Below are 27,505 nucleotides of genomic sequence, written 5' to 3' on the forward strand. Positions count from 1 at the left end.
GGGAGCCTAGATTTAGCCACCTAGAAGTGGGTAGCAGCTGACAGGAGAGGAGGGATTTCACATTTTCCTCGGGGGGTTATGAGCATCTTCTTTCTTCTCCTATTTGGTGACTGTACTTACCTAATTTTCTTCTCTCCTCTGACCCCACTTCCCCATGGAAGTGAGGAAGGAAATCTATGTGTCTATTTCTTTTCCACAGCCTCGGCATTTTTTCCTCTCTCTTGCACTGTATCAGTCAGGATTTTCCCACGTGCTCTGATAGCTGCGCCGTTAGATGCTCATAGGAAAACAAGCTTGATTCAGAGTGTCGGGGAATCCTGGCTGCTGCCTGGCAGAGGCGTTGGGCCACGCGATAAATAGCCCAAACAGCCTCTAACTGTCTGTAAACCAGACTCTTCCAATGGCATTTTGCATAGCCTATGTAAATAACCAGGAGATAGAGTGAGAGGCAATGAAAGGGCTGTCATCCTTGGGCTGCCTAGCAATTGCATGAGGAATGACTCTCTCCTCTGAGTTCCTCAAGTCAGTGCTACGCGGCCATCTGGGCTGAAGGAACGGGCCTTTGCTCACACTGGGAGCGCCGTCTGCTTCTGCAGCTGTTCGGCGTTGGGTTTCTCCGAGCACTTGCGGGCGCCCAGCCGCGACAGGGAAGGACACCACGAACTTACTGTCAGTGCGACCTTGAGTCTGAAATCCGTCCCAGCCTCCCCTTGTGCAAAGTCACCCCCTTTCCCACAGCTGACAAGACTGGAGCTGGAGCTCTGAAGCAAATGAGGTCATGCCCTAATTTTCAAATTTGAATATGCATGCCCTCATTTACATAAATTTGCTCTTCTCCCCTTCCCCTCTGCCTCCCATCTGAGATTTCCCTCACACCCCTTTGTTTCTGTTTGGCTATTTCACTGCTACAGTGTCCCCTGGCCAGCCCTCTGGCCTAGCTTCCCTCATCTCCATCTCCTTTCTGGTTCCCCTCTTTGTCCCTCCAGTTTCCCATTGACTACCCACAATGGGAGGCCCTGACCATAGAAACCCTGCCTGCAGTGCAGACCCCAGCCCGCCCATGGCTACAGAAGTACCGCTAAAGCAACTGCCTACATAGCACCGTTCTATCCACGACCCATCTGCTCGCCAGCTCTGGCTGTGAATGAGCTGAGGGCTATGGTCAACAAGGCCAGGGCTCTATGGTTACCATTCTGGAAGGCTCCTAGGGGTCTGTATGGTTTAGATCCCTAATGCTTCCATCCAGGGCTCTTACCATAGAGATGCAGCCTAGAACTCCTTCCTCCAAATCACTCCCCTGCTCTCCCAACGAGTGCAATACACGCCAGTGCCCAGGGATGGGTGTCCAAACTGGGGAGTCTCTGGCCAATCTGAGAGACTTAACAACTCTGCTTTCCCCCACCCAGCTCCGTGGACCCCAGGGTTCCCCTCGGGGAGTGGGGAAGGAGGAAAAGAGAAGGAAATGTAGTTAGTGCAGTTGGACACGTCCCACCCAATATGAAGCCAGCACATTCTGTCTCCCCTGACAATTCTAGGCCGGGGTCATCTTCAAATTCCTTCTTGTCCGCTGGAGATACGCCCACGTTCCCTCTGCCTCTGAGCAGGCCTTTTAGACTTTATACCAAACAAGAAGAAAAACAAGTATTTCACTGAGCCATCCTCCGCCTTAGACCACCCTCCTGCCCTACCTACAGACTTCTTTCCACGTCATTTAGTGCGCCTGCCAGCTGCCAAGGTTCCTTCCACTGCTGTTACCCTCGCAGGGCTTTAATTCACACACGTCCCAGCTTCCTCTGAGCACAATTCTTATTCTTATTATATTGCTTCCCCCCCGGCTCCATTTTATTTCTCTTCCCCGTCCCAGGTGGTGATGAGGACATGGATTTTGATATCGAAAAGAGCGCGGGCAGCCTGGTCGTTGCAAGAGCCCTCGATGCAAAGAGGAAGTCAAGCTATAACCTGACAGTCGAAGTCACTGACGGGTGGAGTACCATCAGGACCCAGGTAAGTTCCCACGCTTAAAGTTCATTCTTTCCACTGTCTTCAACAGGCGTTGGATTGGGCCCCAGGTATGCAAGTCTCATTGCACTGCGCCCATTCGGGCTGGGCTATAAATCCTTCCTCCTCCCCGAGCTCAGGGTTTACCTGTTGCCCTAGAGTCCCATGGTGCAGGAAGTTGAGGCCTGCGCCCTGAGGACTCTACGCTCTAATATAAACTCATAAACTCGTATGATATAAGGCAGTAGAAGCAGAAGAGCGCCGCAGGCAATCAACCAAAGTGAAGGAAAGGAGTTGCGGGGGAGAGTTAGGGGTAGGCTGTTTAATCCTCTTATCAGGGTCTTTTGGCTCTGCTCTCCCTGTTGAAGGAGAAAGGGTGAGACGGTCAGAGAGGACACGTAGCACTGGCAGAGCAGCGGGCATACAGCTCCGTGCACAACAGAGACGCGAGGTCCTGAGAACCGAAGGGATGTCCGGGACTGATTTAGGGGGCGACCCACCCATTGAAACGTTATTCCCGTTTCTTCCATGTCTGGCACTGAAGCTACCTCTCTCATTCTCGGCCCAAAGGGTGCTGCCCTCAGACTGGTCACGTGGAGAGGAGGTTGAGGAACAGAAAGGAGGAGAGCAGGCTTCTCTGTGCTACCCCTTCCTCAACGCTGTGGCCAAAAGCACAGTTCCTTTCCCCTTGTGGAGGTTGAGGATGTCCCACCTTTTACTGTCCCGGAGAGGGGTGTTCAGGGATCGCTCCATCTCCAACCGTTACCCTTCAGAGACAAGGGGAGGTCAAAAATCAGGAAGCCTTTTACACCAGGGCTCTGGCCTTGACTCATCCGTCGGTGCTCCTTGTGGTGACACTGTGGGACATGCACTGGGGTGGTTTGTAGGGGGAGGGAGGTCAACAAGGATGTTAGACGGGCAGAGGCTGCCAATCCACCGAAATTCACTGGTGACCAATTGCTGTCTTCAAGGTCACAAGCCATTGTTCCAGATAAAAAACGAACCTCACCGCGGCCGATGTGCGTTTCCTGCCTCCCAGAATCTCATCCTCCGTTTATTTTGGCCCTGGTGGCAATTGCTGGATGCCAGCGAGCTTGCTATTGCAAAGCACCGGGGCCTGTTCGATTTTGTGAAAGGAAGCAAATCATTACAGCGGGCTGGCACTTCCCAAACCGTGGTCAGGGCAGCGCTTAATTTGTAATGAAAGAGGTGCCGGGGCTCAGGCAATTTCTTTTACTTTTACAACTGATGCAGCAAGCCCGGAGGGGCCGGGGGTCAGCCCTAGCACAAATGAATCACTGGGTGAAGAGGTGCAGAGGTGGGACTGTAGTGGCGAGGGGATTCAGGACTGTTGGACAATGGAAGGAACCAGCCAACCTCCTCAGTAGAAATAGGGTTTGCAGTTTGCAGACTTTGCCAGAAAAATGCAAGGGGGCTTATTGTTTTGTATAGTAAGTGTAAGCTACAACGCTTGCTTTTGCAGCCATATTTCCATGCTGCTCCTGATACGAGCGAGCTCCTCTCTCTTCCACCCACCATTTCCACTCCCTCAGTTTCCCAATGTGAAATTAATGAGGAGCGGCATGACATCAGCCAGCAAGGCCAAGAACAGTGGCTGCATGAATGTTTTCAGGGCAAACTGTGAGCGTTTCTCCCTGCACCAATAGCAGACACTTTCAGTTTAAAAGGTTTTTTAGATTGAGAGATCAACAAAACAAGAGCAAGCAAAGATAAAGTCTCAAAGGAAAGAGCACAGTGTGCATCTTCTCAGACAGCCTGCACTGAAAAGAGCACAAAATGGCTGCCTCTCTTAGCGGAGTCCTAAGGGATTTAAAGGTGCAGCATTCAGAAAACAGAGGCATAACTGGTGCATACCTAAATGTACCACACTACCCAATATCTACTGGTCAGTCTGTGCTTTTAATTTTTCCTGCAACCCTTTGATTTGGGGGGATTGCCTGCCCCCCAACGGGATGCCCTTGCATGATACACTTCCTCCTCTGCAGGCCTACATCCATGTGATTGACATTAACCAGCACCGCCCCCAGTTCCTGGAGAGCCATTATGAGCTGACAATTCCTGAGGACACGCCGCCTGGGACAGAAATCCTTCGGGTCAGCGCAACAGACGAGGACAAAGGGAAGGGTTTGATCTACACCCTCCATGGCAGCGTGGATCCCAGAAGCACGCAGCTTTTCCAGTTGGACCCAAGCAGCGGCGCCCTCATGGCTGCAGAGCGGCTAAGTTCTCGATCCATGCTGCAGCACACTTTAACGGTGATGGTATGTTAGAGTCAAAGCAGCAGCCTGCCGCGCTAGAGCACGGTGTGGGGTCCCTTTGTCCGTCGGAAATATGGCCGGGTGACCTGAGAAGTTTAAACTGGGGCCAACGTTTTTAGAGGGGAGGGAAAGACAGGCCTTTAGCTTTCACCATGTAACACACCAGATAAATAACGCTGATCCACACAGAGGTTAAGAGCCTATTGCTACAACCACTGAACAAAGCTACGCCTTCAACTCAAGGGGTAGAGGCCTGGGCTTTGGCTCTGAAGGCCACCGGTTCAGTCCTTGCTGAGGACTCCCCCCAGTAGTGGGTTATTACAGTAAGGGTGACCAGATAACAAGCATGAAAAATCAGGAGAGGGTGGAGGGGGCAATAGGTGCCTATATAAAGACACAGCCCCAAATAGTGGGACTGTCCCTATAAAAGCGGGACACCTGGTCACCCTAATTACAGTCAAAACCTCTCAGTCTTGCTGAGCCTATGGAAGAGTAAGTGAGAAACACGGCCCTCCCAGGCATACTGTTAACCGGCTTTTCCTCTCCGCCCTTCAGGTGCGGGACCAGGAAGTCCCCATCAAACGGAACTTCGCCAGGATTGTCATCCACGTGGAGAATTGCAACATCCACCCGCCCCGCTTCACCAGCATCCACTATGAAGCAGAGGCACGAGACTCAGAGGCAGTGGGCACAGAGGTTGTACAAGTCAGAGCCCTGGACCAGGACCACGGAGCCAATGCTGAAGTCCACTACTCCCTGCAGGCAGGTGAGGGACATGAGGCAGGGCAGTGTTAGCTCAGAACAGGAGACAGACACTGGATCCGTCTTGTCCAGTTAGTGGGAGCCGCCATTCAGTGTCTGGACCTGTTTTCTGTGTAGCCTCACCTGCTGAACTCTTATGATCTGCTGACACAGAGCTATCTCCCTTGCTGCAGGGCATCAGGATCTATGCTGAGCTTCTGTCCTTGGGAAGCTGCTTTTACCTGCCTTGTAGAATCAGACCTCCTGACATACTCAGACTCATCCAATGTAGAAAGTATCTTTAGGAACCATATGCAGCGTGGGGTTGGTCATCCAATCTCATTCCTCTCTGGGTTCTGGTAGAAGGAGACAGGCGGCCCCTAGGCAATGGAGACAGATCCTAGAAAGTCAGCACTGTCGGGTGAACTGCAGAAGGAGACTTGCTAGGAATAATACCTCCTGGTGTTTCTTCCTCCTGCCCAGTCCCCTGGCTCTGACTGCAGTTCAGCACAAGCTCACGTTGTTCCCTATCGCCTCATATCTTCAAACCACCAGAGCCTAACTGCCGCCTGAACCTCCTTCCAGGGCGCATTTAACCTCTCTAGTTGCTGTGCAGCCTGACCGCATGCAGTCAGCGGAGCTGAACGAGTTCCAGATTCCTGGATACCTTAAAAAGGACCACAGCCTGCTAAGCCCAGCATAGCACTTCGTGCCCGTTCTGACGGCGATGCCTATCCCAAATCTGTGTTGGAAATGGGAGCAGTACATGGATGCACATTTAGAAATTGCTCACATTACAGAACATTAACATACTTTCTTAGAGAAGATCATTTCACCCCAGGTCACTAGTTCAAGTCTAACCCAAGACGGTAGTGACTGAAACACTTGGACCAGCTGGAGCAGCTTCCGGGCTGCTGTTTGATGGCCTGTGTGAAACAAGTGAGCCGCTAATGGACTGGTGTCCACATCCCCAAACTTATCAGCACCTTTCTTGCTGGCTGTCTCAGTAGATGTGCCAAGGAATTAAATGCTACCGAAACTGAAGTGCCTCTTTTCAACTCCTAAAGATGGTCCATTCAGTTCAAAGGCGCCCACAGACTGCAATGGGCACATAGTTTATCACTCTAGCAGTTAAAACACAAATACTTAAGGATGTGCCACATTGGGTCCTTAGATTGTCAGCTCTTTGGAGCAGGGCCTGCCTTTTTGTTTTGTGTTTGTACAGCACCTGGCACGTTAGGATCCTGGTCCATGACTGCAGCTCAGAGGTTCTACTGAAATACAAATATAATAATAATAATAGTAATGGCAGAGTAGGGTGAGGAGAGCTGGCACAGCCCACGCTGTATCTGTTCAGTACATAATTAGAAAATGTCAAGTGCGCATTAAATTCACCAGCATTAAATTCACCTGAATTAAAGAATAACTTTTCTAACAACCCTTATCCTTTATTTACAAGTTTACCTATAATTTACAGCAGGATTGTTGTGTTGACAGTAACACCAGCCTATGCATTAATATAGATTGTTATTTCCCAGTGAAAGAAACAGACAAGGGTTAGCACAAGTCATTTGATAGGATACCAGGAATGTCCCTGGAAGCAGTGCCAGAGAACGCAGCCAAGAGGTATAATCATTTCTTCATTTTGCCATTTCTTTTATTGCAGGTAACAATGAAGGGTTCTTCAGTATTGACTTGCTCTCTGGAATTATTACAGTTGCCCAGAAACTTGATCAGTCCAAACAAGACCGGTTAACGCTCATTGTAAAGGCTGAAGATCAAGGATTCCCCCAACTTAAGGACTCCGCAATGGTCCATATTCACATTAAGCCCTCCGACAGCACCCCTCCTAAATTTCCAGAGGCGGAATACGTCGCAGAGATCAGGGAATCTGCCACCGTTGGCTCTCCTCTTATTCTGGTTTCAGCCACAAGTATGTCACCTGTCAGCTATGAAATCAAAGAAGGAAATGGGGATGGTGTGTTTTCTATGAACTATCAATCAGGCCTTATTTCCACTCAGAAGAACTTAGATTTTGAGCAGGTCTCATCTTACCAACTGAAAGTCCGAGGCACCAACATGGGAGGAGCATTTATGGATATAATCGTGCTTATCTATGTCATAGATGAAAACGACAATGCACCTGCCTTTGTTAAGCCTTGTTTCTTTGGCTGGGTCAATGAGAACGCTCCATTGCAAAGCATGGTTATGGATGAGAACAATGCCCCACTGGTAGCACATGCAACAGATGCTGACCAAGATTCCAATGCCTTGCTGGTCTATGAAATTTTGGAACTGGAGGCACTGAAATATTTTAAAATAGATCCGAGCATGGGAACGCTTACCATTCGTGCCGACATCGATTATGAGCTCATCCCGGTTTTCCACTTCAGCATACACGTCCGTGACAGTGGCAATCCTTGTTTATTTGCATCCACGTCGGCCAAGGTCATTGTCCGCGTCAAAGACGTGAATGACTCTCCTCCGGTATTTTTAAAAGACACTTATGACCTTTCTGTCTTGCTGCCTGCCCACCCAGGCATGGAGCTTTTGGCAGTGCAAGCGGAAGATGCAGATTCAGAGGTGACGTACAGCATAGTGGAAGGCAACTTTGACAATGCTTTCAGCATCCACCCACTCACAGGTCTCATCTCAGTGCTTAATGCTACCCTCCTGGGACGTTATCATGAGCTCATGGTCAGAGCCGATGACGGCTTGTATAAGAGTACAGCTCTGGTCAGAATACATTTAACTGAAGCCCAGGTTACTGCCTTAAAATTTGATCAGGACACGTACACAGCAACAGTGCTGGAGAACTCTACAGATCCAAAGACTCTGATTGTTCTTGGAGTCAGAGGGAATCAGCTAAATGAGCCGCTCTTTTATTCCCTCCTAAACGAAAAGGAGAGGTTCAAAATGATCCAGGCTTCAGGAGTGCTGCAGACCAAGGGCGTGGAGTTTGACCGTGAAACACAGGACGTGTATGAGGTGGCCGTGGAAGTAAAGGACAGCAGAAACCCACCAAGGGTGACTCAGGCTAACGTCCAGGTTTACGTGGAGGATGTCAATGACAATCCACCACGGTTTGAGAATGTGCCATATTACACGTCCGTTCAGGATGGTACAGAACCAGGCGATGTCCTTTTTCAGGTATCTGCCACTGACATGGACATAGGAGATAATGGAGCCATTACTTACTCATTAGCAGAGTTCTATGAGTACTTCTGGATTGACCCCTATCTGGGGGACATCTCGCTCAAGAAACCCCTTGATTATCAAGCTTTAAATAAATACACCCTTAAAGTTATCGCTAGAGATGGTGGCGAGCCTCCCTTGCAGGCGGAAGAAGAGGTTTTAATCACTGTGAGGAACAAATCCAACCCTTTGTTCCAAAGTCTTTACTATACAGTAAAAGTGCCAGAAAATATCCCCCTCTACACACCGATTCTCCACACACAGGCTCGTAGTCCTGAAGGCTTGCGCCTCATCTACAACATCATGGAGGAAGAGTCCCTCAAACTGTTCAACACTGACTTCAAGACTGGAGTCCTTACTGTCACTGGCCAGCTGGACTATGAATCAGAGACAAAACATACATTTACAGTGAGAGCCACGGACACAGCATTGGGGGCTTTTTCGGAAGCCGTAGTGGAAGTGGAAGTGGAGGATATTAACGACAATCCACCCGTATTTTCTCAGATGCTTTACACTGCAACTGTCTTGGAAGGCTTGCCAGCTCAGACCCCTGTTGTCCAGCTCTTTGCTTCTGATAAGGATTCAGGAAGAAACAAAGTAATTTCCTACCAGATCTTGGATGACAGTTCAGACGCTACCAAGTTCTTTGATATGGACCCTAAGACGGGAGAAATAACAACGGTCCACGTGCTGGATCATGAAACGAACCATCAGTTTCTCATGAAAGTAAGAGCCACAGATCACGGAATGCCCCCACTTAGCAGCGAAGCCCTGGTGATTGTTGACGTGGCAGACATCAATGACAACCCCCCTGAGTTCAGCCAACCTCAATATGAAGCCAAGGTGAGCGAAATGGCCACCTGTGGCCACACTGTGATAAAAGTCCAGGCCTTGGACCCTGACAGTGGAGACACCACCAGACTGGAGTACGTGATACTCTCAGGCAATGACAACAGACATTTCACCATCAACAGCACCTCTGGAATAATTTCCATGCTCAACCGCTGTAGAAAGGACCTGGAATCATCTTACAACCTCAGGGTCTCTGCTTCAGATGGGGTTTTCAAGACCGTTGTGCCCGTGTACATTAATACCACCCATGCAAATAAATACAGCCCATCTTTTTGGCAGAATGTGTACGAAGCAGAGCTGGCTGAAAATGCTGAGGTAGGAACCCAAGTGATTGAGCTTCTGGCTATCGACCCAGACGACGGCCCCTACGGCACTGTGGATTATACTATCATAAACAAACTTGCCCATGAGAAGTTCTCCATAGACAGCAAAGGTCACATTGCCACACTGCAAAAGCTGGACAGGGAAAATTCCACCGAGAAGGTCATCGCTATTAAAGTCATGGCAAAGGATGGGGGCGGGAAGGTGGCTTTCTGCACAGTCAAGATAATCCTTACAGATGAGAATGACAATCCCCCTCAGTTCAAAGCCTCCGAGTACACCTTGTCCATTCAGGCCAATGTAAGCAAAGGCTCCCCGGTCATTCAGGTATTGGCTTACGACGCTGATGAAGGAGTGAATGCAGACGTCACCTACTCCGTTGACTCAGTGGAAGGCATTGCAGAGGATCTTGTTGAGGTCAATGCTGCCACTGGGGTTGTTAAAGTCAAAGAGAGTCTTGTTGGGTTAGAAAACAGAGCATTTAACTTCAAAGTCAAAGCTGAAGACAGCAGACCGCCTCACTGGAACTCTCTTGTCCCAGTGAACCTTCAGATTGTCCCCAGAGAAGTGTCCTTGCCAAGATTTTCTGAGCCACTGTATACATTCTCAGCATCTGAGGACCTTCCAGAGGGTTCAGAAATAGGGTCAGTTAAAGCTGTGGCGGAGGATCCCATCATATACAGCCTGGTGAAGGGAACCACCACTGAAAGCAATAAGGATGAGGTATTCGTGCTGGACAAGCAAACGGGGGCTTTGAAAGTCAAGAAGGCCGTGGATCACGAGACGACCAAGTGGTACCAGATTGACGTCATGGCTCACTGCTCACACCAGGAGACCGAGCTGGTCTCGTTGGTCTCCGTCAGTATCCAAGTGAAAGACGTCAATGATAATAAACCTGTTTTTGAGGCGGATCCCTATCAAGCTTTCGTCATGGAGAACATGCCATCAGGAACCACAGTCATTCAAGTTACGGCGAATGACCAGGACACAGGGAGTGATGGGCAGGTGACCTACAGCCTGGAAGCAGAACCTGGCAACATCAGAAGACTCTTCACCATAGATGGCGAGAGTGGGTGGATCACGACACTGGAAGAGCTGGACTGCGAAGCTCAAGAGAGCTACCGTTTTTATGTGGTAGCCACAGACCATGGCAGGAAAGTCCAGCTGTCTTCCCAAACTTTGGTGGAGGTCACCGTCGCCGATGAAAACGATAACGCTCCACAGTTCACCTCAGAGGTCTACAGAGGTTCGGTGATCGAGAACGCTGAGCCTGGGCAGGTCATTGCCACGCTCAGAACCACCGATGCGGATATCTCAGAGCAGAACAAACGCGTCACATGTTACATAACCGGTGAGCTGCTATTAATTTTAAATCTTGAGCTGGCAGGAATTTAGAGTATAAACTTAGGGCCAGATTCTGATACCTTTAGTCACACTGAATAGTACCTTATTCTGCAAGTGGTCCCATTGCAATACTTCCTGTGTGCATTGTATACATTTTTAAGTACTTTCGAAGAAGGGTGTTGCAGCAACCTCAGAGTGAGTCATAATATTTTGTTTCTCATGGAGGCTGTGATCTGTATTTAATGTCTTTAGTCCTGGTTTTCTCTTATAAGCCCATCTAGCCAGCACACACATCTGCAGACATACATATACTGTGAATGTATATGTAACACACACACACATACAGAGTATGTACCTGATTTTTTGGTACCGAACATGTTCAGAAATCAATGAGATCTATGAGCACATGGCACTTTTGAGAATCAGTTCTTATACGTCTGTAACTGCGCACGCTTACCCAGTAGTGTAGTCAACCCATTGTCTGTATCAAATAACGTCCAATATTGTTGTTTCAAACATAAGGAAGATTTCCACTATTAAGAAACCGTAAAGAGGTTATTGCACACCCAGAATGGAAGTCAGAAATAAGTCAGCCAAAAAAAAAGAATCCAAGTCAAAAGATTATTAAAAACTAAAATGTCCATACTTTATTTCAACAGGTAACGGCATGATTTTCTTGGGTGTTTTGACTGCAGGGGGGCTTTCTCAACAGTTAAACAAATGCTTAAAATTAAAATGTTTGTTCCAGCTCAGATGAAGACCCTGCAGGGTCAAAGCATTTAGCCAGATCATGCTGTAGCCTGTGATCTGTTGCAACCTTTTAAAACAGAAGGAGAGGATCTGTGTTTTCGGTCTCTTTTTAGCCTGTTATTTGAAGGCCTGGTTATTTTTAACTGATCTGACAGTGTGTTAGGCTGTTTGAATATTTCTGGCTACTTTCGGCACTGGTTTCAGATTACTTTATGCCCTTGAAAATGCACTTTCATGTTATTCCGGCCTTTTTTCTGTTTTCTCTATTTTGGGTTGGGCGGTTCCCTATGTAGTTAAAATTCTAAACAATAAATGTATGGCCCCAGGGCCTACAAACTGTAGCAAAATAACAGAGAAGGCAATCAAGAAGTGCTTATCCTTTAGGGCCCATAGAAGAGAAACCAGTTAGATCATTATTTTAGGGGGTCCTCTGATGCACTCTTTCCCTTTTCTCCCTTTAAGTGAACTGCCTGGTTTTTTTAGCAAATGGGGAACATGTATCAGAAAGAAAAGTGGTGTTACCAGGAGGCAGGTTGTAAACCGATGCCCAGTCAAGTGCTAGTGGACTGTTACAGGGGACACGTGTTTGTGGGTATTGCTCTTCTGTACGCCAAGGCCACTTTGAACTTCTTGGGGTCAGTGGTGGTGGAAGTCTAAACCCAAAACGCAAGGCTCTGTACTGCCTAAGGCAATGGTGAGTTTCACATTGTGAGACCTGTGGTTTTGTAGCAGGAGGATCTGAGCTCTATTCCTACGGCTGCCATGAAGTTCTCAGTGGCCACCGTGACTGCTGTGGATCCTAGGTGGCCACTGACTTGTCACTAGATATTTTAAAACATAGGGCAAGTTAAAAATAAAAATGCTAGGGCTTGATTCTCCTGGGGTGCAATGGAGAGAGCCAGTTGTGATTCCCTGATTCTCAGCCACCCAATCCCAGTGTAAACGAAAGTTGCAAGGAAGCAACTCTAACTTATTCTGCTGGTGTAAGGTGCTTCATGGACCTAATGTAGTGGTGTCTATATCCCCCCCCCCCAAATTCACTCCCATCACCCAACACACCCTCTGCCAGCGCATTTCCAGTGCAGGCCATCAGTTCTTTGCCACAGGAGATTCCCACAATATGGGGGAATTCTCCAGGATTAGTTTTTGGCCACCTTAAAATTCGCTTTCCATCATGTAAGTAGCATAGAGTGAACTTAGCAGATGGGATAATCTGGCCCGCCAGCATTTACGCAACTACCTTCAAGATTCACTTATTACATAATTTAAAAGAAGCTACAAGAGATCAGTTGCAACAGCACATTGAAAAATAAAATCTATTCTTTCACTGCAATAATGAATAATCAGCATAATTCTATTGTGTTTGGAGAGAGAGGGGGAAAGACAGACTTTAGGAAATGAGATATATTTTGTGCTTTCATGCTGGCTCATATGAACATCACTGGGACCCTTTTGAAAACACAGCTGAAGCATCCGAGGTATTTCCTGGGAGTTAATGCGCAGTGAGGAGGAGACAAAAGCCTGAGATGGAGACAATAGGACATTTCTGCCCGTTACTCCTTACAACTGCTACTAACACAAGCAAGTTCTGCAGCTTTCATAAGCAGGTTGCATGGAGTGGGTGAGGTTGTACAGGAGGGAAGAAGCATATTCATCCTCAGCCCCTATCCTTTCACGCTTTCAGTGCTCACTGTGTAACGCATTTCCTCACTCTGGCTTCTATACCTTTCCAGAAGGAGATGTTTTAGGACAGTTCAATGTTAAGCAGGTTCAGGAAGAGTGGAAAATTGTTTCCAAGAAGCCTCTTGACAGGGAAGATATAGAGAAATATCTCCTCAAGGTCACAGCGTCCGACGGGAAATTTCAGGCCGTCACTGAGGTGGAGATTTTTGTCCTCGATATCAATGACAACAACCCGGAATGCAAGCAGGTAAGGTGATCGTCTGTACCGGGGGGGAAAGGCACAGAAGTGGAACTGATGACAGATCTAGCACAAGTTAAGGTTGTAATTCTTGTACAGAGCTATCTCCTTATTACTTTGACCGTACTCACCACCTTTTAATTAAGCAACATGGTAACGAGAGGGTCAAACCCACACTCCAGATGTGTAAGGTAGCTGTGGGTTATGACACAAGCAGTACGACGAGAACATATAGAGACAAAAAGTGGGGTGAGTTTTCTAGGTAGGGGTATATAAATGGACAAACCATGTATCCCATTAGGCTAAAGGACGGGGGATGACTAAGGGGTTTGGCAATAGGATAGAGACCTGTAGGTCACTGGTGTGAATCAAGTTCATGCTGGTCGTGATCCAGAGTTGTTACTATCTAAGGGATGTTCAATGGTTTATGTGAAATGAGTTTGCTGACGTCAGCCCGGTATCCAGTGGGCAGATTTTCTCATCACAGATGCTAATTAACAGCCTGGAGGCACTCTCAACACACACACACACACACACATCAAAAAGATTTCCCATTGTATCAAATGGAAGCAACGAGTGAGATCTGAGGGGACCTGCTGTGCAAACCTGAAGCAGTGCAAACCTGATCACCCAGTGTTTCAGAAAACTCTGCTAAAGGCTCCCGCAGACAGTAAGAACGGACTTAGGTCACCAAAGATGTGACTTCTCCATGTCCATGTGCTTGGAGAAGACGTGAGGGAAAAGTAGGAGAAGGCTGGATGAGGTCAGCCTTTGTCTTACCAGCTCCCCGCCCACCCCCTTTATTTGAAATCACAACATCTAGCCATAAGCTTTTGTTATGTTGGCTGAAGCACGCATGTTCAGTACACAGAGTGATACCACACCTGCCTGATAGTAGTAACATCTCTCCTTTCCAGATTCTCTACACAGGGAAAGTCTCTGAAGATGCCCTCCCTGGGTTTTTCATTTTGAAAATATCAGCCACGGACTCGGACGTTGGCAGCAATGCGCAAATAACATACAGTCTCCATGGCCCTGGTGCCGAGGAGTTCAGACTGGACCCCCACACAGGTAAGATCTGCACCTACCGCGCAGCACTTTGCAGGGAACTGCGGGTTTATATTCTCTTCCCCACCCACTGAGTTTAGAGATCAGCTTGCAGTTGCAGAGGAGGCTCCCTCAAGCTGCCTGCCCCTTATCTCTTGTTAAATAAACAAAAGAGCCCTTGATTTCAGCTCTGCCAAGGTAGCAAGGGATGAAAGAGGGACCCTCCTTAGTTTATTGCAGTATCTTTAGAATACTGGTTCTGTTCTGGAGTTAACCGTGTGCCCTGCCCACTAACTTCCTTTCAAAATGTTTGCAGTTACTCTGGTGGGTTTTCAGTTTTGTGGAAGGGGAAGGACTGATATTAACTGTCTTCAGCCAGGCATAAGAGGAGAAGGTAGGTGTTAGGGGGAAGGGCTGAGTCAAGAGACCTGGGTTCCCTTCTAAACTCTAGCAAGGTCTTTCTGCGTGACCTTAGGCAATATTTCATGTCCCTGTGTCTCAGTCTCCCGGTCTCTAAAAGAGAGATAACACTTATCTACCTCTCAGGGGTGATTAACTCTCAGGAGGCTAAACTCAATGTTTGCAAAGACGTCTGAGCTCCTGCTGTCCAAGTGCAATTTATTGCAGTGCGGACACATCCTGCGCAAAGTTCTCTTCCATAGAGTTTGGCCTGTTCTGGGCCATTCCTGCACAAAGGCTGACAGTAATATCGGAATAGATTGTAGCACTAAGACATGGACGTTTTCACACAGCTAACTGGGCTGGAGCTAGTTTTGAACCCAAGTCTGCTGTCACCCAAGGCTCGTGCATTGACCTAGTGTGCCGTATAGCCCTCTTTACCAACATGCTCTTCGACTGAAGCCGTGTCTGTCTTTTATGATTTCACTAGGGGAGCTGACCACTTCTGCACCTCTAGACCGGGAGCAGAAACCTACGTACCATCTTGTTGCCAAGGCAACAGATGGTGGAGGCCGTTCCTGCCAGGCAGATATAACCCTAGTCGTAGAGGATGCGAACGACAATGCTCCAAGGTTCTTTCCCAGTCATTGCGCAGTAGCTGTCTTTGATAACACCACAACGAAGACACCCATTGCAGTGGTCTCTGCCAGGGATCTTGACGAAGGTGAGTCGGAATGGGATTTCTAGCCCGAGTTCCTTTACATCGTGGATAGAAGTTCTGAAAAATACAGGGAAGGGATGCTGCGAAGGACATAGACGGTCGTGACTTGGTGGAAAGGTGCCTGATCTCTGAGCCAGTCTCTGCACTGCTTACACATTCCTGAAGACCCTGTAGGAAACTTGATACACATGTAAACTTCAGACGATACCAGCTGAGGGTATCTTAGTAGCTTAGACGTAGCACAGTCAAGTAAAAGACTCAGATTCCAGTCTCGACTGGCCTCTTTCTCGTTGGACTAGTAGATGTGGGAGTACCGCAGAGCTGCTGGATGCAAATACCACCACTGATGGAGAATGGGAGCCAATGGAAGTAGTGATGAATGCTTATAAATGAGGGGGTAGGCGGTGGAAGAGAGGGTGAGGGAAGAGAGATAAAACCGGTCTTTATGAAGATGCTCAGATTTTTCTTGTGACTCCAGGTTTCCTGAACCTTGGATAGGGCTCCTGGAAGAGTTCCTCTGTGATGATTTGATTTACAGGGGGTAGATATGTGAGACTGTGAGATCTGCTTTTGGATGAGGGTGGAAATAAAAATAATGAATTCAAAAAACAGGGAGCACCAGCACCTCAGAGACGAATATCAGACGGATGGCTGCAGGGAAGGATAAAAGGTTGGATCCGTATATGGATGGGTGCACACATGAACTGGGAGTTAAATGCAACCGTCTCTCTCGTGGGTTTAAGTTCATTTGGGTATGCATAGTTCTACTGATTATGAAATATGAAACGATGTCAGTCCTGCCACATGATTAATCAAGTCTGCCCCGTTATCCTTCCAGGCTGCAATGCAGAAGTGATCTATTCTCTCACTGATTCAGCCAATGGACACTTTTCAATCGAGGAGAGCACTGGGGTGATCCGGCTAGAGAAACCCCTGAAGGATACTCAGCTCTCAGCATTTGAGCTGACAGTTCGTGCGACAGACCGGGGCTCCCCACGCCCCCTCTCCGCTCTCTCCACCGTCACGGTCTCGGTGGTGGATCTGAATGAATACCTGCCGGTTTTCCTGAGCACCGAGTATGTGGCCATGGTAACGGAAGACGTGGCCGTGGGCACCGAAGTCCTCAACCTGTCCACACTGACGAGGGATGGTGCTGAGAACACGGAGATCCAGTATGAAATTGTGAATGGGAACGATCACGGGAAATTCCAGCTCAACTCAAACACAGGTAGAAGGTCTTGTTCCATGGCACGTCCTGGCAGGACTGGCACAATGACACTGTCCTAGTCAGTGCCCGTTTTCCTGTTTTCTCTCTGTCTGCCTCATTCTGCTTCTCCCTTTCTCCTCCATATTGTACTTCATGCCGCTTGTTTGAATTTCATATGCTCTTTACCTGGCTTCCCTCTTCTATTCTAGCCCTTCTCCTGAGCCTTAAAACTTTCCTCTCCTCTCCTCTTCCTCCCTTCCCCCCCTTATCTTTCTCTGGAGGTCTTTTCTTATCTTCTTTCATTCCCATCTGTCTCTCCCCTTCTCTCTCTTTTGATCTTTCTCTCTCTCCTCTCAAATCTTCCCTGCCTTTGTTTAACTTTTTCCTCTGTCTCTCCCCCAAGAGCTTTTTTTTAAAAATCACATTTCATATTTTAAAATAGCTTCTCTCCGCTTCCCCAGCTCAACCGCTCCCCGCCCCATGCCCTGTCACCTACCCTCAGCTCTGTGCTCTTTCTTACCCAGATCTGTAATATGATTTCTGAGGGGGGAGGGATATGTAATTCTCCACTACAATGGGAATGATCCAAAGCCCACGGAAGTCTACAGAAAGTCTCCTGTGTGCTTTGAATCAGGCTTCTGGAGGATGATGCATAAACAGAGAACAGAGTGTGGAGATTTTTCCTCTCTGAATGCTCAAGGTGGTTTAATTCCCTTGTGGTTTGGTACGGTAGGAAAAACACTCCACCCTGAGCCCACAGGGAATCTGAAGGGCCCAGAGTGCTATAATAGGTTTTATTAGGTAGCTGTTCAACAAGCATGGATAAAAACGGAGCTATTACTCATGCAGCAGGTGCTGAGTCAGTTTTTACTAGCTAGCGTCATGCGCTATATTGTTTAACCAACGAGACGATAAAGGCTGCTTATAGCAAGACCAATTCCAGCTGCCCGGAGATAACCACTTTGATGTGACAATGGATGTCTTCAACCCTTAACTATATCATCCCAATCCGAGATGCTGCCCTTACTCCTTATCTCTATCACCCAACCTCAAAACTCTCTCTGACTTTTCCACAAAGATCACTTCTTCAGAACATCCATCCTGCTTGGAACAGAGTAATTCCCAGGGAAACGTGGGACTTTGCTAATAAGTTCATCTTTGCCTTCATGTAGAGCTTGGTTTCTCTCCAATCCATTGAGATATACCCTACCCTTCTGCTTATATACCCTCAGGCAAACCCAGACACTTGTGCCACCACTTTCAAAGGGGACAGCTCATGATAACCATTTGATACTTATCTGCCAATTGTCTCTCATACGTACAGCTAGGCTTCAACAAGTACCTTTTCTTTCCTGCACATGACACTTTTGATTGAATACCTATCTTGTTCTGGTTTCATCAGAACCCAGCTGATCACCTTATGTATCTTTCTACTGCTCTTGTTTTATATTGTCCCACAGCTCTTCCACATATGAATCCAGAAGCTTTTATGCAGTGAAAAGATATTTTACTTCTTCAAGCATTTGACAGCAGCGTTGGGCTAGTTATGACAGAGTCTGTCTGATTATTGCTAACTTTATGTGAAGTCACAATTTTTAGTAGCCTGATTTGATGGGACAGAGCTGTGGTCAACATGGCTTTGTCTGCTAGTGGTGTGCCAATCATTTCCTTGATCGATCTGGGTCTCTGTAAGACACTACGTGCCCTGCGTTCAAAGCATCTCCTCTCTTTGCTGTCTGTACCCATATACAGGTATCTTGTACGTTAACGGGAGTCTGGATTTTGAAGCGAGCCGTGAGTATTACTTATCGGTTGAGGGCACAAGGAAGGGCTCGGCTTCTCTCAGTGACGTCACCATGGTGGTGATTAATATCACCGACATAAACGATCACGTGCCAAAGTTCACCCAGGATCCTTACATCACCGAAATCCGTGAGGATGCTGCTGTTGGGGAAACTCTCCTTACGGTAAGATGGAAAGGAATGACCCTTGCTTAGAACCTTAAAGGAAGGCTCATGGCTTCAACCAAGTATCCATCCGCACTCTTATTCGCACTGTGGTAGAACCTCTGTTAGGGATGGAGATTGATTAGTGGATCCCCACCCCAAAGAGCTTACAGGCGAAGTGTGTGACTGGAGACAACAGGGGGATCCAGAAAATGAGGGTTGGGGGGGAAAGCACAAGACAACAAGCTCCCACCCCCCAAACAACCAGCAAGATTTTTGCCTCTGTGAAAGGAGACATTTAATCAGGAGCCCCCTCTTATAACGCCCCCAATAGGTGTCCGCTGATGACCTGGATGGGGCGATGAACAATCAGCTCACATATTCCATTGTGGGAGGAAACCCACTGGAACACTTCGCCATCCACCCCACGAGCGGACAGATCCGTACTGGCCAGCACCTGGACAGGGAGGAGGTGAGTTGCAGTCCCTGGATAAGGGCCACCTCTGGCTTGACGCTGCAAATGGGCGAGTTGGAAAACAAGGTTAAGTCGCACCTCCAGGAGGAGGCTGAAAAAAGACTGGGGAAGCGCACTGCGCTCCTCTGTCTGCCAGGCTGGGAGCCGTCCACTTGAAATATTGTGGACATTACCCTGGCTTAGCCGGCCAGGGTAATCAGTTGCCAGGCACATGAATGCTCTGGACCCACAGATATTGCTGACGGGTCAGGAACAAACAGTGGCATACTGAGTGGGAGGTGTGAGGGGGCCATGCCCCTGGGCACCGGTTTGGGGGGGGGGGGGCGCCGGCCAGGCCCTCCTTGGAGGAGCCGCCCCCCCGCTGTCGCAGGAGGCCAGGGGCTGCCAAGCATTAACATTCCCGGCAGCCGCGCTGATCCCAGCTCAGGCCTCCCAGTGGGGCCAGGCAGCCAACCCAACGGCAGGGTTGTAAGTATTGGCCTCCAGGTGCCGGAGATCCATGGTATGCCACTGGGAACACAGGCTTTGGCAGTGTGGTGTAATGGTTAGCGCACTGGACTAGGAGTCAGGGGACCCCTGTGTGATCCTCAGCCAGTCCATTCCCATCTCTGTGACTCGGTTTATGCACTCCTGAGCAGAGGACAGTGATATTTACTGTCTTGGTGACTCACTTTGAGACAGACGGATGGAAAGCTCCAGAGAAGGGCTAAGCATGAGTATCATTAAACCGTACCTTACCTCGTGCTCTTTAGTAAGCCTGCACGTGGGGACAAGAAAACATCAGGACACGACACCCAGGCTTTCCTCTGCTTCTCTAATAATCAGCGTGAGCCATGTACCTTCTAGATTCCCAGCTATTCCCTGACGGTCCGAGCCACAGACAGCGGCCAACCCCCGCTGTTCAGCGATGCTGCAGTGCGCGTCCGGGTGACCGATGTCAACGACAACCCCCCCAGGTTCTTCCAGCTCAATTACAGCGTGGTGGTGCAGGTAAGGCAGAGCCTCTGTTCATTTCAGAACACCTAAGGGACCCTCCGTGAATTACACCGGGGCTGGGGGACAGGGAGGCGGTGCTGGTTAGCTCTGAAGGGAGATTCAGCTGTGTGTTTGTGACAAGCAATAAGCTAATAGCACTGGCCAGAGGCAGATATGCTGCCAGCAGGTGCTTTCACCCCCCACTAGACCTGCAAGCACCTTTTGGCCCTTTCAGTCCTGAGCCTTCAAAACCCTTGGGTCCTGACCTGCAGCCCCCTCCTCCCTGCTCTCTTTGGTCTATCTGGCATCTCCAGGGATGCAGGAAGGAAACAGTCCCTGTACGTCTTCCTGGTCCTTCTGCATGCTGTGCCTTCCCACACCACAATCTGCTCACATGTCATAATAAAGGCAGCTTTGTACTACGGGTGACCTGGGTTCCCTGGTTAAAAACTGCCCAGGGCTTTATGTAGTTTGGGGCATTTGGTGGGTGGGTGGAATAGGAACAGTTTAAGAGCTACAAGAATGATTTGTGGTCTTACAATACAGGACCCAAAGAAGCTCAGTCTATTTCAGGGGTGGGCAATCATTTTCGCAGATGGGACACTCCACAAATTTGGTAAGTCGTTGCAGGCTTGGGCCACGTCCAGCTTCTGGTCACATGACCGTAAGCAGGCAGTTCGGGATGCGACTGGCCAAAAGCTGCCTGACACTCCAGAGTATCTTAAGCAGAGTGTCGGCAGCAGAGGCAACAAATTGGGTGGGCCTGCTTTCGCCCCTGCATGGCGGGCCAGACAGAAACGTTAGATGGGCAGGATCCGGCCCGCAGGCCGTATTTTGCCCACCCCTGGTCTATTTAGTTAAGAGGCAATTTAAGTATGGTTTATACGTACTAAGGGAGAAGACGTGATAGTAAAGGGCTCTTTAATCTGGCTGACAAAGGCACAGCAAAAGCCAATGGCTGGAAGTTGAAGTCAGCAAAGTTCAAACGTGAAATAGCACATTTTTGACAGTGTGGGTAATCAACCATTGGGACAGAGATGCCATAAATTCTCCATTACTTGGAGTCTTAAAATCAAGAGTAGTTTTAGCCATTGGTTGTTGGGCTAGATGCAGAAATAGCTGGGGTGAAATCTATGGCCTCGGTGATGCAAGAGGACAGAGTAGATGGTCCCTGCTGGCCGTCCACTCTGTTGAACCTACCCAACTGAATTCAGTGAAAACCTTGAGAGCTGCCAAGCCATGGGCTGCAGGAGAGGCTAAGAGAGCCAAAGCTGAGCAACCACATGGCATTCACATGAAGGCCAAGACAGTGAAAGCCCAGGGAGAATTTTAATTCCTCGAGAGGCAGGGAAGGTTTCCATCTCCTCCCAAAGTTACAAAGGGCAACGAGAAGCCTAAGAGACTTCAATGGAGTTTCAGCGGTTAGCCGCCGCATTGCGTCCAGCTCTGCTCACCGTTCTTCCTGTAGCACAAGCAGAGTTGTAGTTACAGGAGCTACGTTAACAGTTATTTGGAATGTAAAAACTGGGGTAACAAGACCATGCCTGAGCTGCTGCCTATTTCCTTTTATGTTTTCATAGACGTCTTCTCAGGTCACCACGACCACCCTATGCCTTTTCAGTGCCACAGTCAAACAGCAACCCTCATGAAAGAGCAGTTCCACCCTTATCTGGGCCATTTATCTTCCCTTGCTTTACTCAACCCCTTTTCTCTCATATTTCAGGAGAATGCCCCAGTTGGCACAAGTGTCCTGGAGCTGATCATGAGCGACAGAGACTCCCCTGAGAACGGGCCACCGTATTCATTCCAGATCACCGAGGGAAATGACGGGAAAGCCTTTGATGTGACCGTGGATGGTCTGCTAGTGACATCATCTGTTCTGAATAGAAGAACAAAAGAGCAGTACCTCCTACAGGTCCAGGTATATAAATTCACCAAGGCCAGGGCAGTAACAATGGAGGCAATGGAAATTACAACCAAAAGCCCCGACATAAACACCTCCAGTCTTTGGGGAAATTTGGATCCATCTCCGGAACTCACTTCTCAATACCTTGAAACTGGGGGGCCAGCTTTTCCAGCAGAAAACCTGCTGGTGTAATCACGGGAACCTCTGCGGTGCAAATGACCCGGTATGATGCTTTCCCTGACATAATTCTAGTGAGCTCCCATTTCAAGTGAGACTCACGTCTGTTCCTGAAAGCATCACCTACGTACTCCAGCAAGGAGCTGTTCATTTTTATTCACACTCCCATCGAGTAACCGAATGAAGGGAAAATACCTTCTTTTCAGCCTGACCCGGTTTTCCTGAGGGAACAAATCAATGGGGGTCGGGAAATTATTTTTTATCTGTGAGTTAAAAAGCCTGGGCCGGCTTCACCCTCACAGCTCTGCCAGTGCTCCTCAGTGCTCTGTGGCAATGCTCTCTGCTATTCTTCCCCCCCCCGGCGCCTCCAGCAGTTTTACTTCTGGCGCTCTGCTGAGCCCAAACCGACCATTCTTCCAAACTACATGGAGGTTTGGTGATGTGCCCAAATTCAGGGATTCAGATAGGAGCCATCAAAATCACATGCTAGTAAATAATGAAAACGAGAAGCCACGGCCTCCAGAGATGCATTGACGCACTAATCCACTGGGCCACCCAGAGCATGAGAAGAGGGTAAAAAGATTAGAGAGCTTGATCAGGTTCCCAGTGAAAGGCGTCACCAGCTCAGTTGTGGAGGCACAGAGCCTAGGACTATATATACTTGAAGAGGAGAGGATTTAGAGGTGACATGACAAAGAAATATGAAGTGTTGGAGCCATGTTGGACCCAGGACATTGGAGACACAGACCTGGACTGTAGATGAGATCTGTGTAGCTCAAAAGCGTGTCTCTTTCACTAATAGAAATTGGTCCGATATAAAACATTATCTTACCCACCTTATCTCTCTAAAGAAATATGACAGAACAGATGCTTCAGAGACAGTAACTTAGAATCTCTTATTTACCAATACTAGTTCTAGGGATCACCCAAAGTCACCCTAAATTTAACACGGATCAAAGAAAATGCTAATTTTGTTTTTATATAATGAGTAATTAACCAATAGAACTCTCCACCTCCAGGTATCACTGAGGCAAAACAGACAAGATCCAGAAAAGGATTAGACATTGATATGATGAAGGGGCATCCACAGGAATAGTCAATAAGCTAAAAACATATCAGGGATCTAAATCTTCAGTAATAATGGATATCTAAAGAGCTGTCTTATTATTAACAGCACACTGACCTCAACCACAAAGTGCCAGAGGTCAGGAAGAAACATCCCCTATGGTCTGATTGTTCCATAGTTGTCCATTATGAGGTTTCTTTGCCGCTAGTGCTGTCTGGCCACCATTAGAGACAAGGCCCCGGCCTAGATGGATCGCCGCTCTGATTTGGCGTGTCAGTGCCCCTGTAGAAGGTGTGGATTGTCAGGATTGTGTTTATGTGTACAACTGCATCATACAGCTGTGCATTTCATATGGAGGTACAAAGGCTGCAGCTGCACGCACAATCGTAGTAATTTTGCACAGAACTTGGGCATCCAAATGCCTATGTGGTTTTGCACGCACAGTTGGAAAAATCTGGACTGGCCTTTTGATTCGTCAGAAGATCGGCAGGCATTCCTGCGTTAGTCACTGGTGTTACGGCACACCCCCAGCAGCTGGCAAGTGTGAGGCTCGAAACGTTGAAGCCCAGAGGAGTGGGTACGGGGTTTCTTTTGTGAAACCTGAGTAACCGCAAATCTGCCTCTGGGGCTGCTGCATTCCCACGCGTTCCATGAGCGTTACTGGGGAGACCCTCTTAGACGGTGACTTGCAGTCACTATTCCTGTAAGGGATTTTTTTTCCCAGCCTTGGAAAGCCAGGCTGCTGCATCATCCCCTGCTCCAAAGAACGTCACTGAAGAGCCAAATAAAGCCCAAGAAATCAGAATTGCTGAGGCCTGTCATCTGGTGACGAGCTGCACGCCAAATGTAGATACATGCCCCGGGTTAACTCTGTTAATGACCACGCCTCCCTCCGCTGCCTTCAGGCTCCCAGTTCTTTCCTGGTGAGGCCTGGTCTCAGGGGGGCACTGTTTCAGACCCACCAGCCCAGCTCCCTGAGAGTTGTGATTACAAAAGCCATCTCCAGACTCCGCCCTGCCATTGCTGCCGGCTGTGCCCCGCTGCTAATCTTCCTCCTCCATCCCGCAGCCCCAGCTCCTGCTCTCCCAGCTCCTTGATACAGGAAGCGAGAGGAGCTCTGCCCCAAAGCACCCTTCTGCGCCCATCTGATGGGGAGTGGGGGATGAGACACACCAAGTCTCTAGAGACTTTTGGTTCAGCCATAGAGACTAGGAGTGGGTTGGGGGAGGGGGAGGAAATAGGAAACCGGCTCAGGATCAGCACTGAGATGCATCAGCAGAGCAGCCTGGAAAGCCGGCCTAGCACCTCAAACACAAGCAGTGCCACCCTCCTCTTGCTCCCCAGCCGAGGGGCAGGTGAGCTGGGAATGGGACTCAGCACAGGGCTGTAATGGGTCCTTTTGTTCTCCTCGCCAGGTCTTGGACAGCGGCATCCCTCCTCTTTCGTCCTCTGCGTTCGTGAACGTCCAGGTGATGGAGCAGAGCCAATATGCACCCTCAGCGCTGCCCTTGGAGATATTCATCACCACCAACGAGAGAGCTTTCCGAGGTGGCGTTCTCGGCAAGGTCCATGCCACGGACCGAGACCCCCATGACATCCTGGTGTACACCCTGGGGGCAAAAGTGCCCCCAGAGGGACGCTTCTCAGTGGGAGCTACGGATGGCAAGATCATCGCGGGCGAGAGGCTCCCCCATGGCCACTATGCCTTGAACGTGACGGTCAGCGACGGCACATTCACGACCACCACCACGGTCAACGTCCACGTCTGGTGTTTCAGCCAGGAGGCCCTAGACAAGGCTGTGGTCCTACACTTCCGTCACCTCTCCCCCGAGGAGTTCGTGGGTGACCACTGGCGCAACTTGCAAAGGTTTCTGGGGAAAACCCTGGTCACAAGACGCCAGAACATTCACATGGCTAGCCTGCAGCCCGCAGCAGCCTCTGATGGTGTGGAGCTCCTCCTGGCCGTCGGCGAGCCCCACGGCTCCTTCTATGAGCCCCACGGCTCCTTCTACGAGCCCCACGTCCTAGCAAACAAGATTGCTCTGTCAGCTGGGGAGATGGACCAGCTGGTGGGGCTCCAGATGCAGAAGGCCGTTCACGTGCCATGTCAGGGGCCTGATTGCTCCCGGCGTGTCTGCAAGGAGACAATTCAGCTGAACCCGGGCCTGGTGTCCACGTACAGTACTGCCCGGCTGAGTGTTCTGACACCCCGGCACAGCCTGAAGCAAATTTGTTCTTGCAATGGTGAGAAATCCTCCTTATCGCTCCTGAATTCTCCTCCTTAGGAAAACGGTGCCAGTCTCTAGCATCCTTCAGCATAGAACCATAGAAGGTGAGGGTTGGAAGGGACCTCAGGAGGTCATCTAGTCCAACCCTCTTCAAAACAGGACCAACCCCAACTAAATCATCCCATCCAGGGCTTTGTCAAGCCAGGCTTTAAAAACCCCTAAGGATGGAGACTCCACCACCTCCCTAGGTAACCCATTCCAGTGCTTCACCACCTCCTAGGGAAAAAGATTTTCCTAATATCCAACCTAGACGTCCCCCACTGCAACTTGAGACCATTGCTCCTAGTTCTGTTATTTGCCACCACTGAGAACAGCCTAGCTCCATCCTCCCTGGAACCCCCCTTCAGGTAGTTAAAGGCTGCTATCAAATCCCCCCTCACTCTTCTCTTCTGCAGACTAAACAAGCCTAATTCCCTCAGCCTCTCCTCATAAGTCATGTGCTCCAGCCCCCTAATCATTTTTGTTGCCCTCCGCTGGACTCTTTCCAATTTGTCCACATCCTTCCTGTAGCGGGGGGCCCAAAACTGGACACAGTTCTCCAAATGAGGCCTCACCAGTGCCAAATAGAGGGAAATAATCACTTCCCTCGAGCTGCTGGCAATGCTCCGACTAATGCAGACCAATATGCCATTAGCCTTCTTGGCAATACCTTGTAACGCTCGGGGAGCTCTCATGCAGTTACCCTGTTCCATTAACTGGCCATTCTGGCTTCGATTTCAGGGCCTAAGTTAGTATCCTTGAGTTTTAAATTTCCATCTGGCCCGCAGGAAGAATTCCATGGGCTAATGCTAAGCTCCTACCCTATGTCATTACATAATAACAGGACCTACGTTGCCCCTGAAGACAGGAAAGTCACTCAGACATGGAGCAAAACGCTCTGGGCACTGCAGGTAGAGCTTCAATCTTTGGGTTCCCCTGCCCTGTGCCCAGCGAAACCCAGACTATTTAAAGGCGGTGAATCAAAGCAAGCCAAAGAATTTGTGCTCATGTTTTAGGTACAGTAGATTCCATTTAATAGCAACCCGGCTATCGACAACTTCCAGTTAGCAGCAGCCTTTTGCCAGGCGCCAGCCCCAGTCCCATTCATGGGATTCGGGCATGGACAACGGCATGCTGCTTCTTACCAACGGTTTCCAGAAGAACGGCCCTAGCAGCGGGCAGGGAAGGAAGTGCTGGGACGTGCCTTCTCTGGCGGCAGCCCCACAAACCTACCTGCGTCTGCAGCTCAGCCCATCCCAGTGCTTCCTGCTGGGACTGCAGCCTTGCACACGGGGACCACCCAGGATGTAAGGGGCTTTGGGCTGGGAGGGGAGGCTATTGGCAGGGTAGTAGCGGGGAGGGGCTGCAGCCCGGATGCCAGATACCCTGTTGGGGGACTACACACAAGGAAGGAAGCACTGGGACGTGCTGAGCCCATAGGTGCTAGGAGGAGGGGGGCGGCTGCAGCTCCTGGCGTGAAGTGGTTTCCCGCCTATGTATGGTTTAGAGTTTGGTTCAACAGCTTTCAGCACCCGCACTATACAGATTGTTCCCGCCCCTCTGGCTGAGCCCTGAGCCCCGGAGAGTGCAGGGAGAGGCACTGTGATGCTTCATGGGCCCCCAGTGCCTCCGGTCCCCATGAAAGTCCAGCATCCAGGCTGCAGCTAGGGAATGTGTGTCCCTGGGCTTCCTCTCCGGGCTGCTGCTTATTAGTAACTGCTGGGTAATAGCAACTCCTTGCTGGTGACCAAAGGGTTACTAAGAAGTGGAATCTACTGCGTGACCACATTGCCCAGGGCAGAGCAGGGCTTGGCAAACTGGGAATGAGCTGTCCCGGTAAAGCTGTTTGCAGCCCCCTCACAGGACTGTCAGGGGACGCTGCAGGACAGGACGGAGATGCACAGGCAGAGCCACATGT

The 27,505-nt window shown here is 49.3% G+C and overlaps 1 protein-coding gene across 1 annotated transcript in view; it reads left to right on the top strand.

Annotated features, from left to right (window-relative positions):
• Window positions 1-27,505, top strand: part of FAT2 (FAT atypical cadherin 2) — a 58,110-nt gene that overhangs the window by 17,111 nt on the left and 13,494 nt on the right. The window contains exons 6-18 of the mRNA XM_067567412.1: window positions 1,865-2,004; window positions 4,005-4,280; window positions 4,833-5,043; window positions 6,685-10,737; window positions 13,214-13,410; window positions 14,319-14,472; window positions 15,338-15,571; window positions 16,407-16,796; window positions 18,528-18,742; window positions 19,056-19,193; window positions 20,043-20,186; window positions 21,895-22,092; window positions 24,736-25,564. Of these exons, the coding sequence (XP_067423513.1) occupies window positions 1,865-2,004; window positions 4,005-4,280; window positions 4,833-5,043; window positions 6,685-10,737; window positions 13,214-13,410; window positions 14,319-14,472; window positions 15,338-15,571; window positions 16,407-16,796; window positions 18,528-18,742; window positions 19,056-19,193; window positions 20,043-20,186; window positions 21,895-22,092; window positions 24,736-25,564 (7,179 nt within the window). The remainder of the gene's footprint in view (window positions 1-1,864; window positions 2,005-4,004; window positions 4,281-4,832; window positions 5,044-6,684; window positions 10,738-13,213; window positions 13,411-14,318; window positions 14,473-15,337; window positions 15,572-16,406; window positions 16,797-18,527; window positions 18,743-19,055; window positions 19,194-20,042; window positions 20,187-21,894; window positions 22,093-24,735; window positions 25,565-27,505) is intronic.

The sequence above is a fragment of the Emydura macquarii genome, unplaced genomic scaffold, assembly GCF_026122565.2.
Source record: "Emydura macquarii macquarii isolate MOO-44397 ecotype Brisbane River unplaced genomic scaffold, CSIRO-AGI_Emac_v2 contig_2768, whole genome shotgun sequence".
NCBI lineage: Eukaryota > Metazoa > Chordata > Testudines > Chelidae > Emydura > Emydura macquarii.